A 23,342-nucleotide genomic window follows, 5' to 3' on the forward strand; every position below is an offset into this window, starting at 1 on the left:
TGTCAATGTAAGGGGTGAGTGGAATAGATGCGTGTCGAAAGTGAATAAAAGAGGCATGAGACATGATCACAGATCAATTATACCTGCAACACACGAGTAAGCTCAAAGTGTAGTTGGATCATTCTTCGACGTGGATAATGAGGCCATTAAAAATCATTCAGATTAAATTAAAATAATTGTTATAACATGAAAATATGTTTACATTACATCATTATATAATATGACAGCGCCATTTAAATGAGAGATATCTCATTTGCACTCTTCCACTTATCTTGTTCGTAGCATTTACAATGTGTTTGTACATGAGAGGAGGAGCTGTGAGTGAGGTCATCACGTCACTCAGTGAGTGAGGTCATCACGTCACTCAGTGAGGTCATCACGTCACTCAGTGAGTGAGGTCATCACGTCACTCAGTGAGGTCATCACGTCACTCAGTGAGTGAGGTCATCACATCCCTCAGTGAGGTCATCACGTCACTCAGTGAGGTCATCACGTCACTCAGTGAGTGAGGTCATCACATCCCTCAGTGAGGTCATCACGTCACTCAGTGAGGTCATCACGTCACTCAGTGAGTGAGGTCATCACGTCACTCAGTGAGTGAGGTCATCACGTCACTCAGTGAGGTCATCACGTCACTGAGGTCATCACGTCACTCAGTGAGAAAAATACATCTCCATCAGAAATCATCTGTATCTAATATCTGAGTCAAACATGCGGGTACTTCTACTCCTACGTCATGCACTGTATTTACCAATGATGGAAGTAGCTAATTACATTTATTCATGTTGCTGTAATGAATAGCTTTCTTGTACTTTAACTTTTTGGAGTATTGTTTAATCAGTAATTCTATTTTACTTAAGTACATTTTTGCTTAAGTAGGCTATTGTAATTTACATTTTGTGGGACTGTATGAGCATCAAAACCTGGAATGTCATAAATTGGCCAGTAGCAGCTACTCACAGTGACAACAGTAATCTGGATTGATTTTGTGCATTTTATTTTTCAAATTTTCCAATTAAAATGATCTAGTTTGAACTCGGTCCTCTCGTCCTTTTAGAATCACATGGGTAAGATCACAGCTAACAATGCTCTCTTTTCTAGAGAGTAACTCAGTAACCTCTACTCTGTGGAGTATGTTCAGCAACCTCTACTCTGTGGAGTATGTTCAGCAACCTCTACTCTGTGGAGTATGTTCAGTAACCTCTACTCTATGGAGTATGTTTTTAATGAGCTACTTGTACTTCAGTAGATGTGCTTTACTTCTACTTAAAGGAGTTCGGTATTTTCCAACCAAGTTCAGATATTGTTGTTCTGATTAGTCACTTAGACACAAAAAGTTATGGAAATAGGGTCCAGATTGACTTTAAGTAAAATATCAGTAAAGTAACAATACTTGAGTCGAACATTTAACTTGGTAAATTTAGTTTTTCCAAGACTGTGTTGCAAAACAAAATTGTAAGTCATGGGTTCTTTATCTTTAAAAAAAAAATGACTTCAGTGGTGCAAAGTCTGAATATCTCATGGATGTCTGATAAGTCCTAGTGACTGAAACGCCACATTTTTAATACCTCACTAAAATAAACCTTTTTTTTGTACGTTTTTTTGTATGTGCCTGTTGATATGTACAGTATGTCTCTAAAATGAATGGACATTTTCTCAGGAATGAGCACAAGCTGCAGGATACTAGCTGTCACTTTCTCACAGTGTTATCTTGGAGGGGGCCCTCCTCTGCCACGCCCTCCACCCGGCGGAGGGGGCCCTCCTCTGCCACGCCCTGCGCCTGGCGGAGGGGGCCCTCCTCGGCCACGCCCTGCGCCTGGCGGAGGGGGCCCTCCTCTGCCACGCCCTGCGCCTGGCGGAGGTTGCCCGTGGCCAGGCAGCGGTCCCTGTCCCCGCGGCCCTGGCGGCCGGCTCACTGGTTCTCGGGCGTTGGGATTGGGCGATGCCAGAGCAACGTCCTTCTGCAGGTTCACACCCTTACCGGGCTTCACCTTGGTTGGCTTCACCGGCACCGGCTCTGGCTCAGGTTCTGTTTAGAGGAAAAACATCATGATGATGATAATGATAATAATGATATTCACTGAACAACATCAACAAGAGTCGCATCCTCCATGCTCACAATTGTTTTCAATCCACAAGTTGCAGTGTTTAACGCGAACCCAAGACTAGTATCACGTGGTCAGACGGGTCAGATAGGTCAGACGGGTCAGACCCACGTCAGCGCGCTTCCAGCAACGGACGGTCTGACTCACAAGTCAGCATTTCCAGGTGTTGGCAGAGGAACTCCCCTGGCTCCAATACTATCATGGCAGAAGTCCGGCTCTCTGTGTCCATTGGTGCATCATTCAAAATGTACCGCCCACGAGTTGCATCACCTAAATAAGGAGGTCCGTGGTTCGTCAATTCATATGCCTGTCACACATTTTGTTTTGGTCTTAGGGGGCGGTCCTTGCACCAGACGTAGATATCTATCTATGGCTGGCTACTGCCAGACTAACCCAAGACTAACATAACATTAGCGATCAATCTACAGGGCCTCAAGAAATGTATGATCTTTGACAGATGGTTTTTTGTTGTCAGTTATCTAGATGCTTTTCAATGTGGTCCCATACAAGTGTTCATTTGATATCTTTGGTTGAAGCTTTGGTTAAGGTTCAGACAACTAAAACGATTCGATTAAGGTTTGAGTTTTTGTAGGTTTTGGTCATATGAGATAAGATTCAATTGGTCTTTGTTTGCAGTATAACTCCACTTTAAACACTTGACAGTAGGCTACAGTATGAGCTTATTATGGAGGCTCCAGTCAGAACCATGTCAATACTAAGTCATGTTCTACTCATTGAGCTGCAGAGGCCGAGCCGCTCTGCAGGATGTTTGTACTGACCGGGCTCCGGGGGCGGGGCGAGGGAGCGGTTCGGGAGCAGGTCCTCCAGGTCCATCATGACCTGATTGGTGCTGTTGGTGTTGTTCCTCCGGTTCTTCTCTTCGTCCCGAGCCTAGACGGGGAGAGAGACAGAGAGAGAGAGACAGAGAGAGAGAGAGAGGACGGGGAGAGAGAGAGAGACAGAGAGAGAGAGAGAGAGAGAGAGAGAGAGAGAGAGGACGGGGAGAGAGAGACAGAGAGAGAGAGAGAGAGAGAGAGAGAGAGAGAGAGAGGACGGGGAGAGAGAGACAGAGAGAGAGAGAGAGAGAGACAGAGAGAGAGAGAGAGAGGACGGGGAGAGAGAGACAGAGAGAGAGAGAGAGAGAGAGAGAGAGAGAGAGAGAGAGAGAGAGAGAGAGAGGACGGGGAGAGAGAGAGAGACGGGGAGACAGAGAGAGACAGAGAGAGAGAGAGAGAGGGGGGGGGGAGTATTTGACCCAAAATGTGTGTGTTCACCCATCATCCCACAGGCGTAATCCAAGAGAAAATGTTCAACACATCTGTAGCTACATGTTTTATATGTTTTCCTTTTTAATCTCATGTGTCGGTGGTGCTATATAGGGTACTCTAAATCAGAGGTTCTCAAATGTTTTTCAGCCAAGGACCCCTTACAAGATTTGTGATTTTGGGCTAAGCTTAATTGCTTCCACGGTAATGTGCTTGACTTTTACATTGATAAGTTTGTTAGTTTAAAATGTAATCTATGAACCATTTTAGATTTAAAGCATACAATATTTCCGTAGACCTTAGAAGCTTTTGCAAAAAAAAAAAAAAAAAAAAAAATCTTCCTGAAAACTTTTCGCGGACCACCTGGCAGAGTGCCACAGACTCCTGGGGGTCCCCGGACCCCCATTTGAGAACCACTGCTCTAAATATTTGGGTCCCACATCTGTCCCTGTTCTGATGCCAGCTAGCCTATAGTTTTAATGCAAACCATGGTACCAAAAAGCTTTTATTATAAAGAAAAGATGTATTAAAATAAAATATCCCATTGTTTTAGCAACGGTGGTAGCAGCGGTGGTCATGTTGGTGCTGTGGTGGCACTCCTCACAGAGGAAACGGCACACTGCAGAATACTATAATGGAAGTGAGGGAAGAATTTCACACAATCTGGTACTCACCTCCTGCATCTTCTTCTTCAGCTCCAGGTTGGCGTTCTGGTAGGCCTTAGACGTGGTGTTCAGATAGTAGATGGCCAGTCTGTTAGAAGAGATATCAGCATCAGAAGCACAGAATACACAGGAGTCTGCTTTGCCACATCTATAACCTAGAGAGTTTTGCAGACGTTCCCGCCACACATGGATCATCTGACACATAGTGCAAAGGGACAAGAGACACACTATGGCAGGGATACTCAACTTGCTTTGCCCGGGGGCCACTTTCGTGAAATGATAGGAGGCCAGGGGCCAGTTAATAAATAAACAATATACATTTTTCTGTAGCGCATTGTAGGTTTTTGGGGTGTCAGCCGGTGTTTAGTCTGCCAATGTTGTGCACACCGGATAGTTAGTTAGGTTAAGTACATACATAAGTGCTTGTTTAGCGAGCAGACGGCGGTATTTGACAATTTAGCTGGAGGTCAGTCAAACTTTATTTCACGTTAGTTTTGATTGTGAATTAGATTCTAATTCACAATGAAAACTAAAGTGAAATTATTCGAAAATGGTCAGGGGGGCCACTCTGCAGCGTGTCGCGGGCCGCATCTGGCCCCCGGGCCCGCAAGTTGAGTATCGCTGCACTATGGGCCTTTTCCATTGGCAAAGCCAAGTCCGGATGTTATACCGTCCCGCCTGACTCCAGAGACGCACCGGAAAGACAGCCCCACGAGGGGAGCCAAGTGTGTCAACAGCAGCGCTCATCAGCCAATGCACTACAGACAATAGGGTCAGTGGGAAACAGTCAAACAGCTGAACAACAGAGCGATCAGATCTCAATGTGGACACTGGACACACACCAGGTGTAAATGTAATCAGGTCAATGTGGTCAAGCACTATCCAATCACCCAAACAGGTGAACCCTAACCCGTTTGAAAGCAGGGCGTGGCATGTGCACTCACACCATGAGCAGCACCGCTGGCATGATGAGGCCGGGGTTGGCTGCGTAGCTGAAGAGCGTCGAGATGAAGGCTGGCAGGTCCAGATTAATCGTCTCCATGACAACATCAAACATCTTCTCCTTCCCACTGCAGACATCAAATACAATCAAATGTGTGTGTGTGTGTGTGTGTGTGTGTGTGTGTGTGTGTGTGTGTGTGTGTGTGTGTGTGTGTGTGTGTGTGTGCGCGCGTCGTGATTGTACGTCCATGATGCGTATTTGCGAGTGTGCTCATAGTTCCTAATCAATGTAATTGTTTTCACTTGTTAATATACATTTTTACAGAGAGACTTTTATATTTGACATGGGTTTGTACAGCTGTTTACAAAAGTAAAATACAAGCTCTTTCAAGGTACCTAAACCAGAAATCTCCAGACTCACAAAGCCTTTCTGATCATATCTAAATTGTTACTATAAATGCAATTGTGAAAAATAAAGTTGACAGTATTCCTTTACACCCACAGCAACCAATGGTGTCACTTTGTTTATTTGACCAGCTGTTCATATGAACTTTGATTGCATGTTTCCAGAGGGATCCACAATGTGCATGCACGCACAAGGTCAAAGGTCAGTGAACATGCAGATGCTCGCCCTCATGACGCGGAGCGAAGCATAGCTGATATGCTATTAGCATATCAGCTATAGCTCCGGTCCCGTGTCGTCTGTCCCGCGCCTTGTGGGAGATGCCAGGAGACAACAAACTAATATGACGACCACGAGATTGTTTCTTTTCAAATATTAAAAGGTTTTTTGGTTTACATGAGTGATTGTTTAAATGACACTTCAGATTATGCTGAAAATTAAGCATTTTTCAATTAGTATATTTGAATTCAAGCACTTCCTAACATTGAAAACATAACAGTTACAATTAAGCATCCCCCCCCCCCAAAACATTCAAGAATGAACCCTGATTTTATCTTCTTAAATCCTGCTTACTTCTGCTGCTAATTCCTGTCTTTGCTGCCTTATTTGTATTACCTTATTGGATTTTATTTGCTGTACTTTCTTAAGTTTTTTGGCGATATGGTGTATTGTTTATTTTTATTTTGTTAATGTTCTTCTTCCTTTTATTCCTATAAATACCTGAAGGGTCCACAGTCAAATGAAGGGGGCATGGTCATGATGGTGAAGATTACAGGTAGCAGGCTGAGGAAGAGGATGAGGAGGAGTAGACCCATGTAAAAGTTGTTGGACTTGGAGGCCTTGAAGACTCTTTCATGGGGAACGTTAGTGCACATCACAGCCCAGCACTGATAATACATGGAGGACAGCAGGCGAAGCACATTGATGAGAACCAGCCCCGGGGCATAGAACGAGCCCATCCTGAAACACAAACACAACGTGACACGACGTGACATCACTATGACATGATGCCATAGGCACTATGATGTCATAGGCACTATGATGTCATAGGCTATGACATGATGCAGGCGAAGCACATTGATGAGAACCAGCCCCGGGGGGCGTAGAACGAGTCCATCCTGAAACACAAACACAACGTGACATAATGCAACGCTGACGTAGCCTAGATCAGAATGGCGTGTATGTTACAAGTGATCTACCCCACTCTAATTCTATCGGCAAAACAAAAATCATTATTTTATGTTTTCGCTTTTTCTGTGTTCTGATCATTTATTGATTGGGATGATTATGTGAAATGTAAAAAAAAAAAAAGAAGTGTCATTACCTTATCACAGTTATTATCATTAACAGGTGTTTCTTTCTGGATGTCACAAAATGCTAACAGGCTAGCAAACTTCAATGCAAACTTCTGTTCAAGAGAGGAGTCATGCTAGCATTTCCCCTCAATTTCCCCTCGGGGATCAATATAGTTATTCTGATTCTGATTCTGATTCATTTTGAGACTTCAAGAAAATATTTTTGTGTGTGATCAGGCTGTTGTTTGACAGCCATAGAAAGGTAACAATGAACAAAATATTATACAAAACACAGTTAGAATTATTAGAACACAGAAAAAGCAACAATGGTGATTAGGATGTGATCAGAACTTCCTGACCACATCTGGAGGTAGTCTGGCTCACATTGTGTTCAGATCTCTTTCACCCCATATACACCTGGTTTTGAAATGCGACCTGTATCCAGATAACTTATCCGGATACAGGTCACATCAAAAGAAAACTGGTGTAAATGGGGTGTCTGTCTCTCTATGCAAGTTTCCTCAGAAGAAAAGCAGCAAGGAGTTCCCTACCAGATCATTCCTTGATTGAAGACCAACCCAAGGACATTGCCACTGATATCAAACTCTCCATATGAAGGCTATAAGGTGCATACAGACAATGGTTTCAAGTTCAGTCAGGTCACAACAATACAGTATCTGACATTCTCACACAAAACATTAGTAATAATAAATGTTGGCTCTAGCAATATAAACCTATTTTTGATGGCTTCACTTAATGACTTACAAATCCAGCCTCGAGGTCCCAGCACCAGCAGTAGTTGAGGAAGCGGACGATGACGGCTCTGGCAAAGTCACCAATCAAGATGGTCAGATAGGAGACCTGGATGTCGGACACTGTCAGCTTCACAAACTCCTGGAACATGAACAGCACAGGGAGAGGGAATGTGCTGATACACATCTGAGATTTCTGCCATCAGACAATGATCGTTAGTTTCAGCTATGAAACTAACAGAGAGAGTTGATTCCAAATCCGACGAGTATATTTGCAGGTCCAATAAATCAATCTAAAAGGAAAGGAATTATGTTTTTGGTGGTAACAGCAACAGAGTATATTGTTCAGCATTGCCGAATACCTACCTAGTTTAATAATTAGAAAATTAGATTGTTCTTGAGCCTGAGATGAGTGAAACTGGAATGCCTCTGTGGTTATTGCTCCAGAAATATCCAAATGTATCATAACAGTGTTGATGTTAACTTATATGTGATTTGGCACAAAATTATGTCATCATTCTCATTTAAGTGACTCTGAGGCCATTTACACCTGGCGTTAACATGCATTTTCTGCAATCTGATTGCAATCAGAAATGGGTGTCCTCTCAATCCGCATAAAGTTGCTGTATCCAGATTGAGAGGACACATTGCATTTACACTTGTGTTCAATGTGTACACAATGCATCCCTGACCACCTCCGGAGGTGGTTTGGCCGATCAGATTGCAATCCTTCTTCAATGCGTTTTGGGGGTGTTTACACCTGGCATTTCAAGTGATAAAACACAATCTGATTGCAATCTGATCACAGAAAACACATGTTAACGCCAGGTGTAAATGGCCTCTATGTTACCCGTTTTTGGCAAAATAACTAGAGATCCAAACCATGCATTCCAATTTCAGCTGGTAAACCAACAGACACGAGATGTAGAAGTGTAAATCAATATGTTTCCGTTACTATGCCGACGGCCGTCTCCCAGCAGGGTCCTCTGATGACATCAGCGGGGGGCATGGGGGGCGGGGTGGCCTCGGTGTTGTTGGGGTCGATGGTGAAGTTAGCGTAGTACTCCTTCATGGCCCACGCAGAGGCGTTCATAATGGACTGCTCTTCTACCAACTGAGGGTTAGAAGATACCAGAGTTCATTGTTAGTGTGCGTTCCAGTAACTACGCACAAACAAGATCTCATTGGAATCAAGGGTCTATTTTAAAGTCTTTTAAAGTTACACACACACACACACACACACACACACACACACACACACACAGACACACACACCATACCTTGTCATTGACATCATCGAACAGGGCGAAGAGGAAAGTGTAGAGGTTTCCCAGGAAGAGGGCAAAGATTCGGCCTAGCTGCCATTTGAGGGCGATTCGAGGATGGTAGTCCTCCAGCTCAGCGATGGTCTCAAACAGAGGAGGACACACCAGGCCCAGCAGAGACATGACGATCTCCAGCTAGAGGGGAAGACACCACATCCAGCAGAGACATAATGATCTCCAGCTATGCAAAACAGGAGCAACACGAGGGAAAAATATAACCTCTTTACATCACAACAAATAAAACCCTTAACAACTGACAACACATTATTTTATTTTGTCTATCTGTCTGTCTGTCTGTCTGTCTGTCTGTCCGTCTGTCTCTCTCGTGCGCGGAGTACGCGTGCGATCTGCAGAGGTCTGCCTCGCTGTGTCTCGCTCGACCATGTCTCAGCCTTAAGGTTGACAGCCTCATTGTCTTCTTCTAAGTTTTAAGCTCAGATTTGAGAGGATTTGAGCTCTTTTTTTGCATGTTATAGTACAATGTAACGTTTGTTTAGAGCTGTTTGTTTACTAGTTATTGTTAGTAGTAGTATAACTGAATGAATGTTGAGTCCTCGTGATATCAAGTTGGTTAAACTCACTCCCCCAGTATAAAGGCACGTTAATCAGCTCTGCCCTCTCTTGGTGCAGTGATTAGCGTGTCCGCCTCGTAAGACGAAGGTCGGCAGTTCGAATCCACCCCTGGGCAAGCCCTTAACATGGGTTGCTGCAAGTACCATCATTCATAGTGTCCTTAATTTGAACTCACAGAAAGGATTTACCAACGTGCAAAATAAACATGATGTTATTACATTTCCTCATGAGCAGCATTACCTCGTTCTTCTCGTACCAGCTGAGGTCGTCCCTGCCGGAGAAGTCCTGAGATCTCTTCACCACGAAGTAGATGAGGAATCCACTCCCTCCCAGGCTGCACAGGATCATGGCGTTGGCCAGGACTCGCAGGAACCTCCTCAGGTGGATGTTCTCATCCTTCTGGTTCTCCTGCTCATCCACAATCGACTCCTGTTCTTGTCAAGACAGGCACAGAATTAACAAGGGCAAATCCGGCCCAAGACCACGCGCGTCGTGTGGCAACACCGCAGGGGCCGGCATACCTGGGTTGTGGCTAGATGGGGTACAGCCACGGATGGAGTGACGCAAAATCGTGGCAATTGTTATTACATTCTATTTGTGTTAGTCCTCGGATAGTATAATACAAGTATAATACGTGTGTGTGTGTGTGTGTGTGTGTGTGTGTGTGTGTGTGTGTGTGTGTGTGTGTGTGTGTGTGTGTGTGTGTGTGTGTGTGTGTGTGTGCACCATAAAAATAAATAAAAAAATAAATAAATCCGCCATGTTTTTAGGAATAAAATGTTCTATAAATCAGGCTATGATGATAATATATGAACAAATCCCTTGGTTAAAAACCTTCAGAGTATAGTTAGCAATAAAAAAGAAAGTGGAAATGTGGGTGTATGTAAATGCTACTGAAGTGGAGATTATTGGCTCAGAGTATGAGAAAGAGAAAACAGACTTTTGACCCTTTTCACCTGCCATGTCTCTCCTTAACTCATTAATACCTGATGCAGCATTTGTGTGTGTATCCCTTTAAGACCGCGAACCGCGTTCTTAAAGGGATACACACACAAATGAGGGATATACACACAAATGCTGCATCAGGTATCAATGGGTTAATAATCTTAGAATAAGTTCAAGATTATTTTATATACCAGCAGTTAAAATGGATCGGTCACAAAGTTAGAATCAGCCTGAAAAGCGCAGGAATAATACTTGATCTATTCTAAGGACAGCAATAATAGTCTCTTGTGAAACTGCAGAACACATTAAGTAACAAACTAACTAACTAACTGGTCAGTGAGACAGTCAGTCTTTATGGTTTCCATGGTTACCTTGAAGCTGGTGGTGATGGAGGCATACTTGTTGTCGGCGGTCTCTGGGTTACCGATGAGGTAATCCCAGCTGGTGAACATCTTCCAGGCGAAGGTGAACTGCCCATCATCTCCGTCTCCCCCACCAACATCAGCGCCGTTAGCCATGCTAAACAGAAACACAGCGCTGTTAGCCATGCTAAACAGAAACACAGCGCCGTTAGCCATGCTAAACAACATCAGCGCTGTTAGCCATGCTAAACAACATCAGCGCTGTTAGCCATGCTAAACAGAAACACAGCGCTGTTAGCCATGCTAAACAGAAACACAGCACTGTTAGCCATGCTAAACAACATCAGCGCTGTTAGCCATGCTAAACAGAAACACAGCGCTGTTAGCCATGCTAAACAGAAACACAGCACTGTTAGCCATGCTAAACAACATCAGCGCTGTTAGCCATGCTAAACAGAAACACAGCGCTGTTAGCCATGCTAAACAGAAACACAGCACTGTTAGCCATGCTAAACAACATCAGCGCTGTTAGCCATGCTAAACAGAAACACAGACTAGTAGACATCAGCGCTGTTAGCCATGCTAAACAGAAACACAGCGCCGTTAGCCATGCTAAACAGAAACACAGACTAGTAGACATCAGCGCTGTTAGCCATGCTAAACAGAAACACAGCGCTGTTAGCCATGCTAAACAGAAACACAGCGCTGTTAGCCATGCTAAACAACATCAGCGCTGTTAGCCATGCTAAACAGAAACACCGCGCTGTTAGCCATGCTAAACAGAAACACAGACTAGTAGACATCAGCGCTGTGTTTCTGTTTAGCATGGCTGAAATAAATGAAAATAAATTAAAACAAAAATCACACCCAGCTGTTGCCATAAGTGGTACAGGTTTAGCGCAGGTCGGCCCCTTCTCCCCCGCCGCCCTCTCCATATGCACAGGTTACCCCTGATTGGTCTCTCATGCTACAAATGGACACTGTGCTACAAACGGAAGGACACAAATGTCACGCATAGAAGCATAGAAGCATAGAAGCATAGAAGCATAGAAGCATAGAAGCATAGAAGCAGCTGCAAAAAAAAGGGGGGGGGGAGTGGGGTCTCATGATTTTCACCAGACAACATCAACATAGGCCTTAGCAGCTAGGTTTTGACATGCCTCATGGAACCTTGGTGACAGTAAATGTCCGGCAGGGTAAATCTCCCTGAGAGTCACAGAGCAGAGCACCCTGAGAGTCACAGAGCAGAGCACCCTGAGAGAGCAGGGCACCCTGAGAGTCACAGAGCAGAGCACCCTGAGAGTCACAGAGAGTCACAGAGCAGAGCACCCTGAGAGTCACAGAGAGTCACAGAGCAGAGCACCCTGAGAGTCACAGAGCAGAGCACCCTGACAGAGCAGAGCACCCTGAGAGAGCAGAGCAGAGCACCCTGAGAGTCACAGAGCAGAGCACCCTGAGAGTCACAGAGCAGAGCACCCTGACAGAGCAGAGCACCCTGAGAGTCACAGAACAGAGCACCCTGACAGAGCAGAGCACCCTGAGAGTCACAGAGCAGAGCACCCTGAGAGAGCAGAGCACCCTGAGAGAGCAGAGCACCCTGAGAGTCACAGAGCAGAGCACCCTGAGAGTCACAGAGCAGAGCACCCTGAGAGTCACAGAGCAGAGCACCCTGAGAGAGCGGAGCAGAGCACCCTGACAGAGCAGAGCACCCTGAGAGAGCGGAGCAGAGCACCCTGAGAGAGCAGAGCACCCTGAGAGAGCAGAGCACCCTGAGAGTCACAGAGCAGAGCACCCTGAGAGAGCAGAGCAGAGCACCCTGAGAGAGCAGAGCACCCTGAGAGTCACAGAGCAGAGCACCCTGAGAGTCACAGAGCAGAGCACCCTGAGAGTCACAGAGCAGAGCACCCTGACAGAGCAGAGCACCCTGAGAGTCACAGAGCAGAGCACCCTGAGAGAGCAGAGCACCCTGAGAGTCACAGAGCAGAGCACCCTGACAGAGCAGAGCACCCTGAGAGAGCAGAGCACCCTGAGAGTCACAGAGCAGAGCACCCTGAGAGAGCAGAGCACCCTGAGAGTCACAGAGCAGAGCACCCTGAGAGAGCAGAGCACCCTGAGAGTCACAGAGCAGAGCACCCTGAGAGAGCAGAGCACCCTGAGAGTCACAGAGCAGAGCACCCTGACAGAGCAGAGCACCCTGAGAGTCACAGAGCAGAGCACCCTGAGAGTCACAGAGCAGAGCACCCTGAGAGTCACAGAGCAGAGCACCCTGACAGAGCAGAGCACCCTGAGAGTCACAGAGCAGAGCGATGCTGCTGCAGACTCACGTGCGAATCACAACCATCAGGCTGTAGCCGAAGGTACCGATCCCCACCATGAGGTAAGACAGAGGCAGCCTGAACTGCAGCAGCCCAATAGTCCTCTGGCTGTTGTAATATCCATAGAAAAGGACTGAATATTTGCAGTATCCCTGAAACAAGAAGAGACAACATTATTGCATTTTGATATTCAAATCAGACACATTTGATAAGGATACTATGTAAGCCCATTCCTGCCACCTGTTTAAAAATCACGCACTTTCTCATAATTATGAGATACAAATTCAGAATTGTAATACATTTCTCATCAATATATCTTAGTAAGCCAGTTTACTAAGTTAGTTACTATAAGTTAGCCTACCTAGCTACTACTCTAAGTACTACTAAGAACATTTCTCAAAATTATGACTCAATTATGATTTTGAGAAGCTTCCTCATTAATATGACTTAGCATCTATAGTTTCTCAAAATGATGAGATACTACAGTAAAGGTCTTTGCACACACAGTCAGCTTGTTTTTTAATCCGTCATCTGAAAACACAGACGGGTCCCAGCTCGCAAAAATCTATTGACTGATGCGAAAAACGCAGAAAATCGAACCTTGTCCGAAAACTTAAGTGGCGGACGTAATTGGCGGACTCGGTGTGTCAATGATGATTGACACAAATGAGGTCGTATTCTTTTTTTTTCTGTGCGTCAATTTCGGACGAAAATATGGACTTGGTGTCCAAAAGCCGTCACAATGTTGATTAAACAATGAAAAAATGTTCTGTGCCAGATGATTTTTTTAACAGGCGATGGAAATGGGCTTCCATCCATAGGGTATGTCATTTATATTTGACCCACGTCAAAGTCCATGAGGGTGGAGTAGTCCTGTGCCGTGTCCTGCTCCTCTCTGGGTACAGTCTTCCTGGGAATGGACCCATAGGGAAGGCCCATCAGAACCTGGACAAAAATAATACAACTGAATCAAATATAAACAAACTATTTTTGTTGGGCCATTGCCAACTATTGATATTTGATTGCTTGTTTTTGTGAACCAATTAATATTGGTTTAAATAATTAACATTTAGGTTTAAATCATTAATCTTAGATTTGTTAAACTGGGGTTAAATTGAAATTGTGCAACACAGCTCTGATCAGGTTAAAATCTGGATTAAGTCAATCTAAACCCAGTTTTACCACTAAGTTTAGTCCACCTATAATGTGCCATCAAAAGAGAAGGAGATCACTTCACCTCTGGGATGACCACGAGTCCAAAGGTGAAACCAAACAGGACAAGGTTCATGCCGTACATCCAGCGCAGAAAGATGAAGTAAGATGCCACAGATGACCCAAAGTGACCTGAGGATGTGTGGACGTTCAACAGGATGTGAGATGCAACACATCTCCACTAGGAGGCACTGCTCAGCTGTTGTTATAACTACAGAGTTCATCATAAACACAACTTACTTTCCACCTCTTTGATCTTCCGCTCCCATGGGATACAGGCTGATTTGAAATTGTCAAAATCCCTTTGGAACTTGATCCATTTCTGGAATTAAAAAGAGGTCCGGAATTGAAGACAAACAAACAAACAAACAAACACACGAACACACAATAGAAGGATATGGAGTGTCCTTTCATTCTAACCTTTGCCATCATCACTTTGAATGCGTATAACTTCTGGTTTTGTCCTTTGCCCAAAGCTCCTTCAAACTTTTCCAGAAATGCCTGTGACTCCCTGGGAAGAGATGAGGGTGGCATGTGAGACAGGAACACCTCAGCACTTTTCAATGGGATGGATTTACGCTGCACCAACATGTATCATCATAGCACCATAGCTAGCATCATAGCTAGCATCATAGCTAGCATCATATTTGCCTCTCAGGTCACAATAGGATTGTTATCAACACCAACTCTTGACAATTAAACCTTTAAAGAACCAATCAAGTCCATCATTGTTTTTAGAGTGACGTTTTAAATTCGTATCATTTAACGACTGTGAGTTAATGGCATGTGCACATTCATAGGTCAAGACGGTAAAAGGTTGTGACATGTAACATTCGCACTCCAAATGATCTGCAAATGAAGTATATGGGGCAGTAAAAAAGAAAGTTGAAATACTATAGTATTAGTATAGTATAGTATATTGCATTTGGTTCTGTCTATAAAGGCTTCAAATGTGGACTTGGGTTGAGATCAACAATTAAAGTCCTAAACCAGCAAGCATTTACTTGAGGTATGCAAGCCTCCTTTTCATCCTCCATGGCTTGTTCCTCATGGTGGAAATCAACTTCTTCTTCTCCTCCACCTCCTCCTTCAGCTTCTCCAGCTCTCCCTCTGACATGGAGTCGTCGTCCTCATCCCCCTCCTTATTAGAGTCTGAATCAGACGAACTGGAGGAGAGAGAGAGAGAGACAGACAGCAGAGAGGGGAGGGAGACAGACAGAGAGAGAGAGAGAGAGAGAGGGAGAGAGAGAGAGGGAGAGAGAGAGAGAGAGAGAGAGAGAGAGGTGGAGGAAGAGGGTGAGAACATAATAATGAGAGAGACAGAGCAGAGATGAGAGGGACAGAAAAAGAGAAAGCGTGAGAGAGAGAGAGAGAGAGAGAGAGCACAGGGACAGAGAGAGAGAGAGAGCACAGAGACAGAGAGAGGGAGGAGAGGGTGTGTCTTTACAGTCAAAGAGGACACTGAGGTAGCAGCACGTCTGACATCCTCAGGCAGGTTGTTCCACAGTGCAGGTTCTCAAACTGAGAAGGTTCCACAGTGCAGGTTCTCAAACTGAGCAGGTTCTCAAACTGAGAAGGCACTAAAGTGGCTTTTAGTTTTCAGTTTGCACTGTGGAACGACTAGGAACAACCCCCAGTTGAGATCATTGATATAGCTAATCCAGTGAATGGCTTCAATGTGTTCAGTAAGGCTTTACAATCTATCCTACATTTCATGGGAAGCCACTAGCCAGGGTCAGGGTAGTGAGGCCAGGATCAGGATCATGTGATCCGTTTACGGTTAAACTGTCCCTTTTTCCACTAGGGGTCCTTGATGGGGTTCCAGGGGGTTCCCACTCCCAGCAAATGAATTCATTCTTAAAGGAGAATTTCGTTTTTTTTTAACCTGCAGCCCTCTCCTCACATTAATTATGATCTGACGACTCACCCAGTGATTTTCCGCAGCGTTTTTGTCCGTCCTAGGCGTTGTTGTGATCGAAATAGTGTGCAAGCCAGTCCTAGAATGTAGCTCTGTGGGGGCCAAGTGGCAGCGTGTTTTCCTCCACCTTAGGGCTGTCACTTTTTCCCAAAATAAAGTTCGAACAAACTTTAATTGCCCGAAATTCGTTCGAATATATTCAAAGTTTTTTGGTTAATAAAAAAATAAAAGAAAAGAAAAAATCAGTCCAGGCCACCGGGCATCAGCCCGACGTGTTAGCTTGGATGCTCACAGTCACAACACTGCCTCACAAACTTGGCTGCATCCAACTCGAGACAACTTTTCAGACCCTGGAGACAATCTTTCTCAGAAGAGACTAACGCGACAAATCTGGAGACTTTTTCTGACATGGGATTAACATTACCAGCAAGCAGCAGTTGGTTAATTTTGGTTCATAAAAAAAAAAAAAAAAAAATCGAACAGTCAATTTACATATCGAACACGAACCCCTCCCCCACATTCGAAGTTGCATTCGAATTTCGAATGAAAAGTGACAGCCCTACTCCACCTAAATAGACAGTTTTATTCCCGTTTTTGGATCCCTAAAGAACCAGCAGACTGCTATTGTCCCCCGGGCTCTTTACAGCGGTAAAGAGCGCCGAGCGGTAGTTGTTACAGGCATGCCAGGAATCCCATTTCCGCCTGTCGGGTCAGTGAGACTTTCCTGACGAGAGTTGTGTCTCACTGACCCGACAGGCAAAAATGGGCTGCCTGCAACCACCAGTGAAAAGAGCCCGGGGGAGAATTGCAGTCTGATCGTTCCTTAACTCATTCACCGCCAATGACGTCTTTGACGTGTTATCAGAAATAGCCCTCCCCGCCAATGACGTGTTTGACGTGTTTTTGTTTTTATTGGTGCAGCGCCTGCAGCAAACACTTGCCCAGCCTGTGACACAGACACAGGTCCCTGCCTTCAAAGGGTAGCCGACAGCACGCGATCAAACACATACCGCAGCTGTTGTTTTGAAATTGAGCAAGAGGAAAAGCAGCAAAACGGGTAACGCTTCCTTGTGCAGACAGGAGAAACGCCATTGAAACGCCCTCGGCGCGCTGCACGAGCTGGAGTCGCCTTCCTCTGTGCCAGCCAGGAGAAAACGGGAGAAAGTAATCAAGAGATGTGTTTGATCATCGGAGGAATGAGGAAATGATCGATCAGTTTGCGAGGGCGGTGAGGACGTGTTGAATAGCCGAGGGGAAAACGGGAACGATCATAGATATGACAGGGAGACATGGACGAGGACGGGTGTACCAGAACAAATCAAAATAAACACAGGAACAGCTAGGCAGCAGCGGGCAGAAGGCAGTCACAGCAGCCCGCTGTCCTTCTCAAGAGCTCTTCAGTTGGTTCATGAAATCGCTGGGCTGCGTGCCCTCCAGTGTTGCTCCTGGCCAATCCCAGCGCCACAGGGCGTGGTTATTGCTTATCCTATGTGGGGTTAGAAATCTAAAAGGATCGTGTGTGTGTGTGTGTGTGTGTGTGTGTGTGTGTGTGTCTGTCTGTCTGTCTGTCTGTCTGTCTGTCTGTCTGTCTGTCTGTCGGTGTGTCTGTCTGTCTGTCTGTCTGTCTGTCTGTCTGCACACTCACACCGAGTAAACTGTATTGTTGAATGTAAAAAAAAAGCACTTCATGTGTATATATATATATATATATATATTTTTTTTTTGTCATTTGTGTCCTAACGAATAATATTTACATGTCTGATGTCAATACAGTTCAAAATAAAAGAATTGAGAGTGAGTTATGCCTGAGATTGTGCCCTTTTACAAAAATTGCCTTTTCTCCTGTTTATTTTCTCTGGGAGACATTCTGGGGGAAAACAGGGTGTATATAAATGGCTATAAGTAGAGTACAGAACATGCTAAAAGCTCACTTTTTTTTCCTGGTGAACCCAGAGACGTACATCTTCATTTTGAGGTATTGCAAATCACTCTGGTGCTAATAGATAATTTACTGTGGGTCTTGAAAGATGACCAACAATTATGAAAATCTTTGGCCTGTGCTAAATATTGGCAGTCCTAAACTGGCGGTGAATTAGTTAAGGAACAGTTTATGACGATATGCGTCGAAAACAGGAATAAAACTGTCTATTTAGATGGAGGAAAACACGCTGCCACTTGGCCCCCACGGAGCTACATTCTAGGACTGGCTTGCACACTATTTCGATCACAACAACGGCAACAGGGGCGGACTGGGATCATAATTCAGGCCGGGCATTAGATACCAAGCAGGCCAGGCCGATACGGGCCGGCGTGCGTGCCGGCGTCCGAAGGGCGGCGGCGAAAAATTTGGGCCGTTTGAAGCTCAATTTGGGCCGTTTGAAGCCCAATTTGGGCCGTTTGAAGCCAGATTTGGGCCGTTTGAAGCCCAAATTGGGTCATTTAAAGCCCGATTTGGGCCGTTTGAAGCCCGGTTTGGGCCGTTTGAAGCCCAATTTGGGCCAAGTCCAATTTTACAATGAGATGCACCCACTTTAACCCTGAATAAAGTAATAAAACCACTAGTAAACCAGTAGGTGGCGCCTGGCCTGCTGTTCAGTGAGTGGCCTGGCCTGGCCTGCAAAAAAAGTGAGTCGTCAGATCATAATTAATGTAACGAGAGGGGTCCAGGTTAAAAAAAAACGAAATTCTCCTTTAACTGCCGCGGTTCCGGGTGTTTTGCGGTGTTGTGACGTCACCCTGATTCCTCGTATAGATGACAATAGGAACATTTAGAACATTTCGAATTTTGGACGGTTTCCACTGACTTCAAGACGGTTGACATGCTTTTTCGGGATCGTTCCGGGGCGGCGATGCAATTCTGCTACTGCTGTTATTTTGGTGAAAGTAATGCCAAAGTAGTGTAACAAGTTACTCTACACAGACAGTAATATTGTAAATTAACGTATTACTTTCAAATGAAAGTAACTAGTAATATGTAGTGTATTACATTTTGAAAGTGACTTGCCCAACACTGGATACTACAGTACATTTATTGGCAATTAAATTGGAGATAAGTAATTTTGAAGATGCAAAGTAATCAGGAATGAGTTAAGGCAATAGCGGATTGGAAACGCAACTCTTCCTACGGGTGTCGGGTGATATTATACAGTCGGTAATTTCACTTTGTCTACGACAGTGATTCTCTTATTTACATTTGATCATATTTCATCATCTCTGGCTGATCCAAATCTGAGAGTATTTTAATGTTAGATAGGATTTTATCCAGAATTCCTTGACAATCTGTATTGTACGTAGAGAGATAACAGACTGTATTGTACGTAGAGAGATAACAGACTGTATTGTACGTAGAGAGATAACAGACTGTATTGTACGTAGAGAGATAACAGACTGTATTGTACGTAGAGAGATAACAGACTGTATTGTACGTAGAGAGATAACAGACTGTATTGTACGTAGAGAGATAACAGACTGTATTGTACGTAGAGAGATAACAGACTGTATTGTACGTAGAGAGATAACAGTCTGTATTGTACGTAGAGAGATAACAGACTGTCTGTATTGTACGTAGAGAGATAACAGTCTGTATTGTACGTAGAGAGATAACAGACTGTATTGTAGGTAGAGAGATAACAGACTGTATTGTAGGTAGAGAGATAACAGACTGTCTGTATTGTACGTAGAGAGATAACAGTCTGTATTGTACGTAGAGAGATAACAGACTGTATTGTACGTAGAGAGATAACAGACTGTATTGTAGGTAGAGAGATAACAGACTGTATTGTAGGTAGAGAGATAACACACTGTATTGTACGTAGAGAGATAACAGACTGTATTGTACGTAGAGAGATAACAGACTGTATTGTAGGTAGAGAGATAACACACTGTATTGTACGTAGAGAGATAACAGTGAATCTATGACCAAAACAGTCATTCTTCTACATTCTCTAATTGTGCTAACTTCTTGTATGAAATACATGTATTTGACAATTGAAGTTGCTCCAGACCCCCTGGAACCCCCTTAACTCATTGAGTGCCAATGACGTCTAAAGATGTCAATTCAAATAGTAACGTAGAGTGCCAATGACGTCTAAAGACGTCAATTGCGTTTTTTGACGGTGGGACGTGGATCAAAGCCTAATGCATCTCCTGTAAAAATATGGGAGATGTCGAATGTGTATAAGCTATTTTACGGACCCATTAGGTGGCGACAGTGCTCTCCAGATTAGAGAAAGGTGAGGAAAAAACAGAGAAGAAGTCATGGGGAAACGGAAACCGCATCGGTATGCATCGATATGCATGAAGCATAACGTTAGCTGTGCCTGTGAACAGCAGCCAATCTGCTGCCACAATTGAGCCCCTCCGTCTCCGCTGCGATAGCCCCTCCACATGATTAGTTGCTGACACCAGCGTCTTTCTGAAAAGTTACATTATTCTCAGCTGGAAGCCGGCAACAAAAACGGCGGAACGCTGTGATAAAGCTGGGCGTAGCGCACTTTTCAGTGCAGAGCAAACGCAGCAGAGAGCCACCAGAGAGTGTGCAGTTGAGGGGGGTGGGGCACGCAGGGCAGCATACAACACCGACCCAGACAGCAGGAGGCTCGATGGACAGATTTACAAACACAAGCTAGAATATCTGATGCCCACCAGCAGTAAATCAAGACCAGCAAGAAGGTGTAGGGTCTGCGCAGCAGGGGCCAGCGCTGCTGGTTGCAGCTAAAAAATATTATTTTGCCAAACAAAATTCCTTTGTTTTCGCTGTTTTATTGAAGGAAATTATTTTTGAGGTGTCACTACATCAGAAAATATTAGCTTCAGAGTCAGTGATGTGCTTGAAATGCCTTATTTCACAAAAGGCTGATTATCTCAGCTTCTAGTTTGAAACGTCTGTTTTTGCTGAAAACAACCTATCTTCTCCGGCTGATAACTAAAGAATGGAAAATGATATCAATAAACTTTTTTTTGCTGATGATAGAAGAGAGTCTCATCGTTCTTTGTGCGTGTTCGGTGTTTACATAGTAATATCACACAATATTCTGTGGGCCTCGAGAAATCACTGAAAACGCTCTGAAAGGGCTGGCACTGGGAGCATCCGTTTTCCAAAAGTGGCTGGCACTCAATGAGTTAAGGAGCCCTGGTGGTCGTCGGAGTTGGACCCCACATTGAAAGCACTCTGGCATACCTTTCGCCCTTCTTCTTCTTCTTCTTCTTCTTGTCCTTGTCATCCTCCTTGCCTTTGCCCTTCTTTCCCTTGGCGTCTTCCTCTTCTTCTTTTCCTTTCTTTCCTCCTTTCTTCTTCCCCTTCTTTCCTTTGTCCTCCTCGCTCTCCTCCTCCTCCTGAGCCTTTCCTCCTCTCTTCTTCTTCTTGCCCTTCCTCCCTCTCACGTCCTCCTCACTCTCCTCCTCGCTGTCCTGAGCCTTGCCTCCTTTCTTCTTCCGTGCCGCTGCTCCGCGCTTCCTCTTGGGGGCGTCGTCCTCATCCTCGTCCTCATCCTCGTCATCACGCGGCTTCTTCTTCTTCTTATTCGCTCCCCCCCTGCGTCCCCGAGGGGCCTCCTCTTCCTCCTCGTCTTCGTCGTCCTCGTCGCTGCTGTCATTTTTTTTCCCCTTGCCCTTTGCCCTTGCGGCTCTTCCAGCGGGTTGCCTGTTTTTCCTCTGTCTGCCTCCATCTGTATGCAGAGCAAACACACACACACACACACACACACACACACACACACACACGCATAAACACACACACACACACACACACACACACACATGCACACACACCCATGCACACACACACACACACACACACACACACACACACACGCATGCACACACACACACACACACACACACACACACACACACACACACACACACACACACACACAATGCCATATTTGGTGTTGTGAAAGTTACAGATCACTACAAACTCTCACACTCGCACACAAATAAAACGGCATGAAAAGTGGTGAGTGACTGTTTGTGTCAACATCTCCACTTACCATCACTGTCACTGGCGTCCCCGTCGATCTCTATCCCAACTGAAGAGCACACAAGCAAGACAGCACAGGCGTCAAATACTCCAGCGCTTCAACAGACTATGAACACGTGAATCTCAAGGCCACAAATCACAATTCCGTTGTATACGATCAATGATGAAAATACTATGAGTCAAAACATTATCCATTTCAAAAACGAAACAAACGACACAATATCATATTAAAAATCCTAATCAATTCAACGCTAGCTCCCCTGTGGGCTTTTTTCAACTCACCGTCCTCGATGTCGGCACGTTTTCTAGGCATGATGGGAGATGAGGCTTACAGCTCTGTTGAACCCTGCACTCACAGCACAAGCTGCTGGTCCGCTAAGCTCGGCCTCCAGCCAGACAGACACCAGACTCAGGTATCTGGCGGTACCGTCACCAAGGCAACTGGCTGTGTGTGACCTGCTCTCCACAGGTGCTGCTGCAAATTCTACAAACGGGGCAAAAATGACATTATTTTGTATTCCTGCTCAGTTAACCCATTGATACCTGATGCAGCATTTGTGTGCGTATCCCTTTAAGACCGCGAACCGCGTTAACGCGGTTCGCGGTCTTAAAGGGACACGCACACAAATGAGGGACATACACGCAAATGCTGCATCAGGTATCAATGGGTTAAAGGAACAGATAACCCAAGAATGAAGATTCTCTCATCATCATCATGTCAGTTGAAACACAGGAGAAGTGTATCCATATAAAGACACAGGGAGGATGGCAGCCCAGCACAAGTGGAGAGGAAACAAGTCTCTGTTGACTTCAGTTGTGAAGTACTGGCTTACTTACACGATATCGCTTACTCAAGTCCACGCTGACTGCTTTTCTCTCCAGTTGTGCTGTGTTCCAACTGGCGTGAGGAAGAGGAGACCATGTCGACAGAATTTTTCATTTTCGGGTGAACTGTTCCTTTAATGAAAAAGACTGTTGCTCACCTGGAGCGAGGATGTGAGTTTGTGTTTTAGATGAAGCAGGTCCTGATAGACAGGAGTGATATACAGGAGTGATATACAGGGGTGATACACAGGAGTGATATACAGGAGTGATATACAGGAGTGATATACAGGAGTGATACACAGGAGTGATACACAGGAGTGATATACAGGAGTAATATACAGGAGTAATATACAGGAGTGATACACAGGAGTGATATACAGGAGTGATATACAGGAGTGATATACAGGAGTGATATATGGGAGTGATATACAGGAGTGATACACAGGAGTGATATACAGGA

At 44.9% G+C, this 23,342-nt stretch overlaps 1 protein-coding gene across 1 annotated transcript; it reads right to left on the minus strand.

Annotated features, from left to right (window-relative positions):
• Positions 1-1,706: 1,706 nt before the first annotated feature.
• On the minus strand, positions 1,707-22,370 carry tmc2a (transmembrane channel-like 2a; the record flags this gene model as incomplete). The annotated part of the gene is made up of 20 exons (XM_083657309.1): positions 1,707-2,029; positions 2,885-2,996; positions 4,045-4,123; positions 4,980-5,105; positions 6,101-6,340; positions 7,227-7,294; positions 7,441-7,569; positions 8,383-8,541; positions 8,708-8,887; positions 9,566-9,754; positions 10,642-10,789; positions 12,957-13,099; positions 13,794-13,892; positions 14,185-14,291; positions 14,400-14,481; positions 14,580-14,670; positions 15,164-15,325; positions 21,257-21,743; positions 22,068-22,106; positions 22,340-22,370. The coding sequence occupies 20 exons, from the start codon at positions 22,368-22,370 to the stop codon at positions 1,707-1,709; spliced, it is 2,994 nt and encodes a 997-aa protein (XP_083513435.1).
• Between the last annotated feature and the right edge of the window lie 972 nt (positions 22,371-23,342).

This window comes from Poromitra crassiceps (genome assembly GCF_964638095.1).
Source record: "Poromitra crassiceps genome assembly, chromosome: 21".
In the NCBI taxonomy this organism is placed as follows: domain Eukaryota; kingdom Metazoa; phylum Chordata; class Actinopteri; order Beryciformes; family Melamphaidae; genus Poromitra; species Poromitra crassiceps.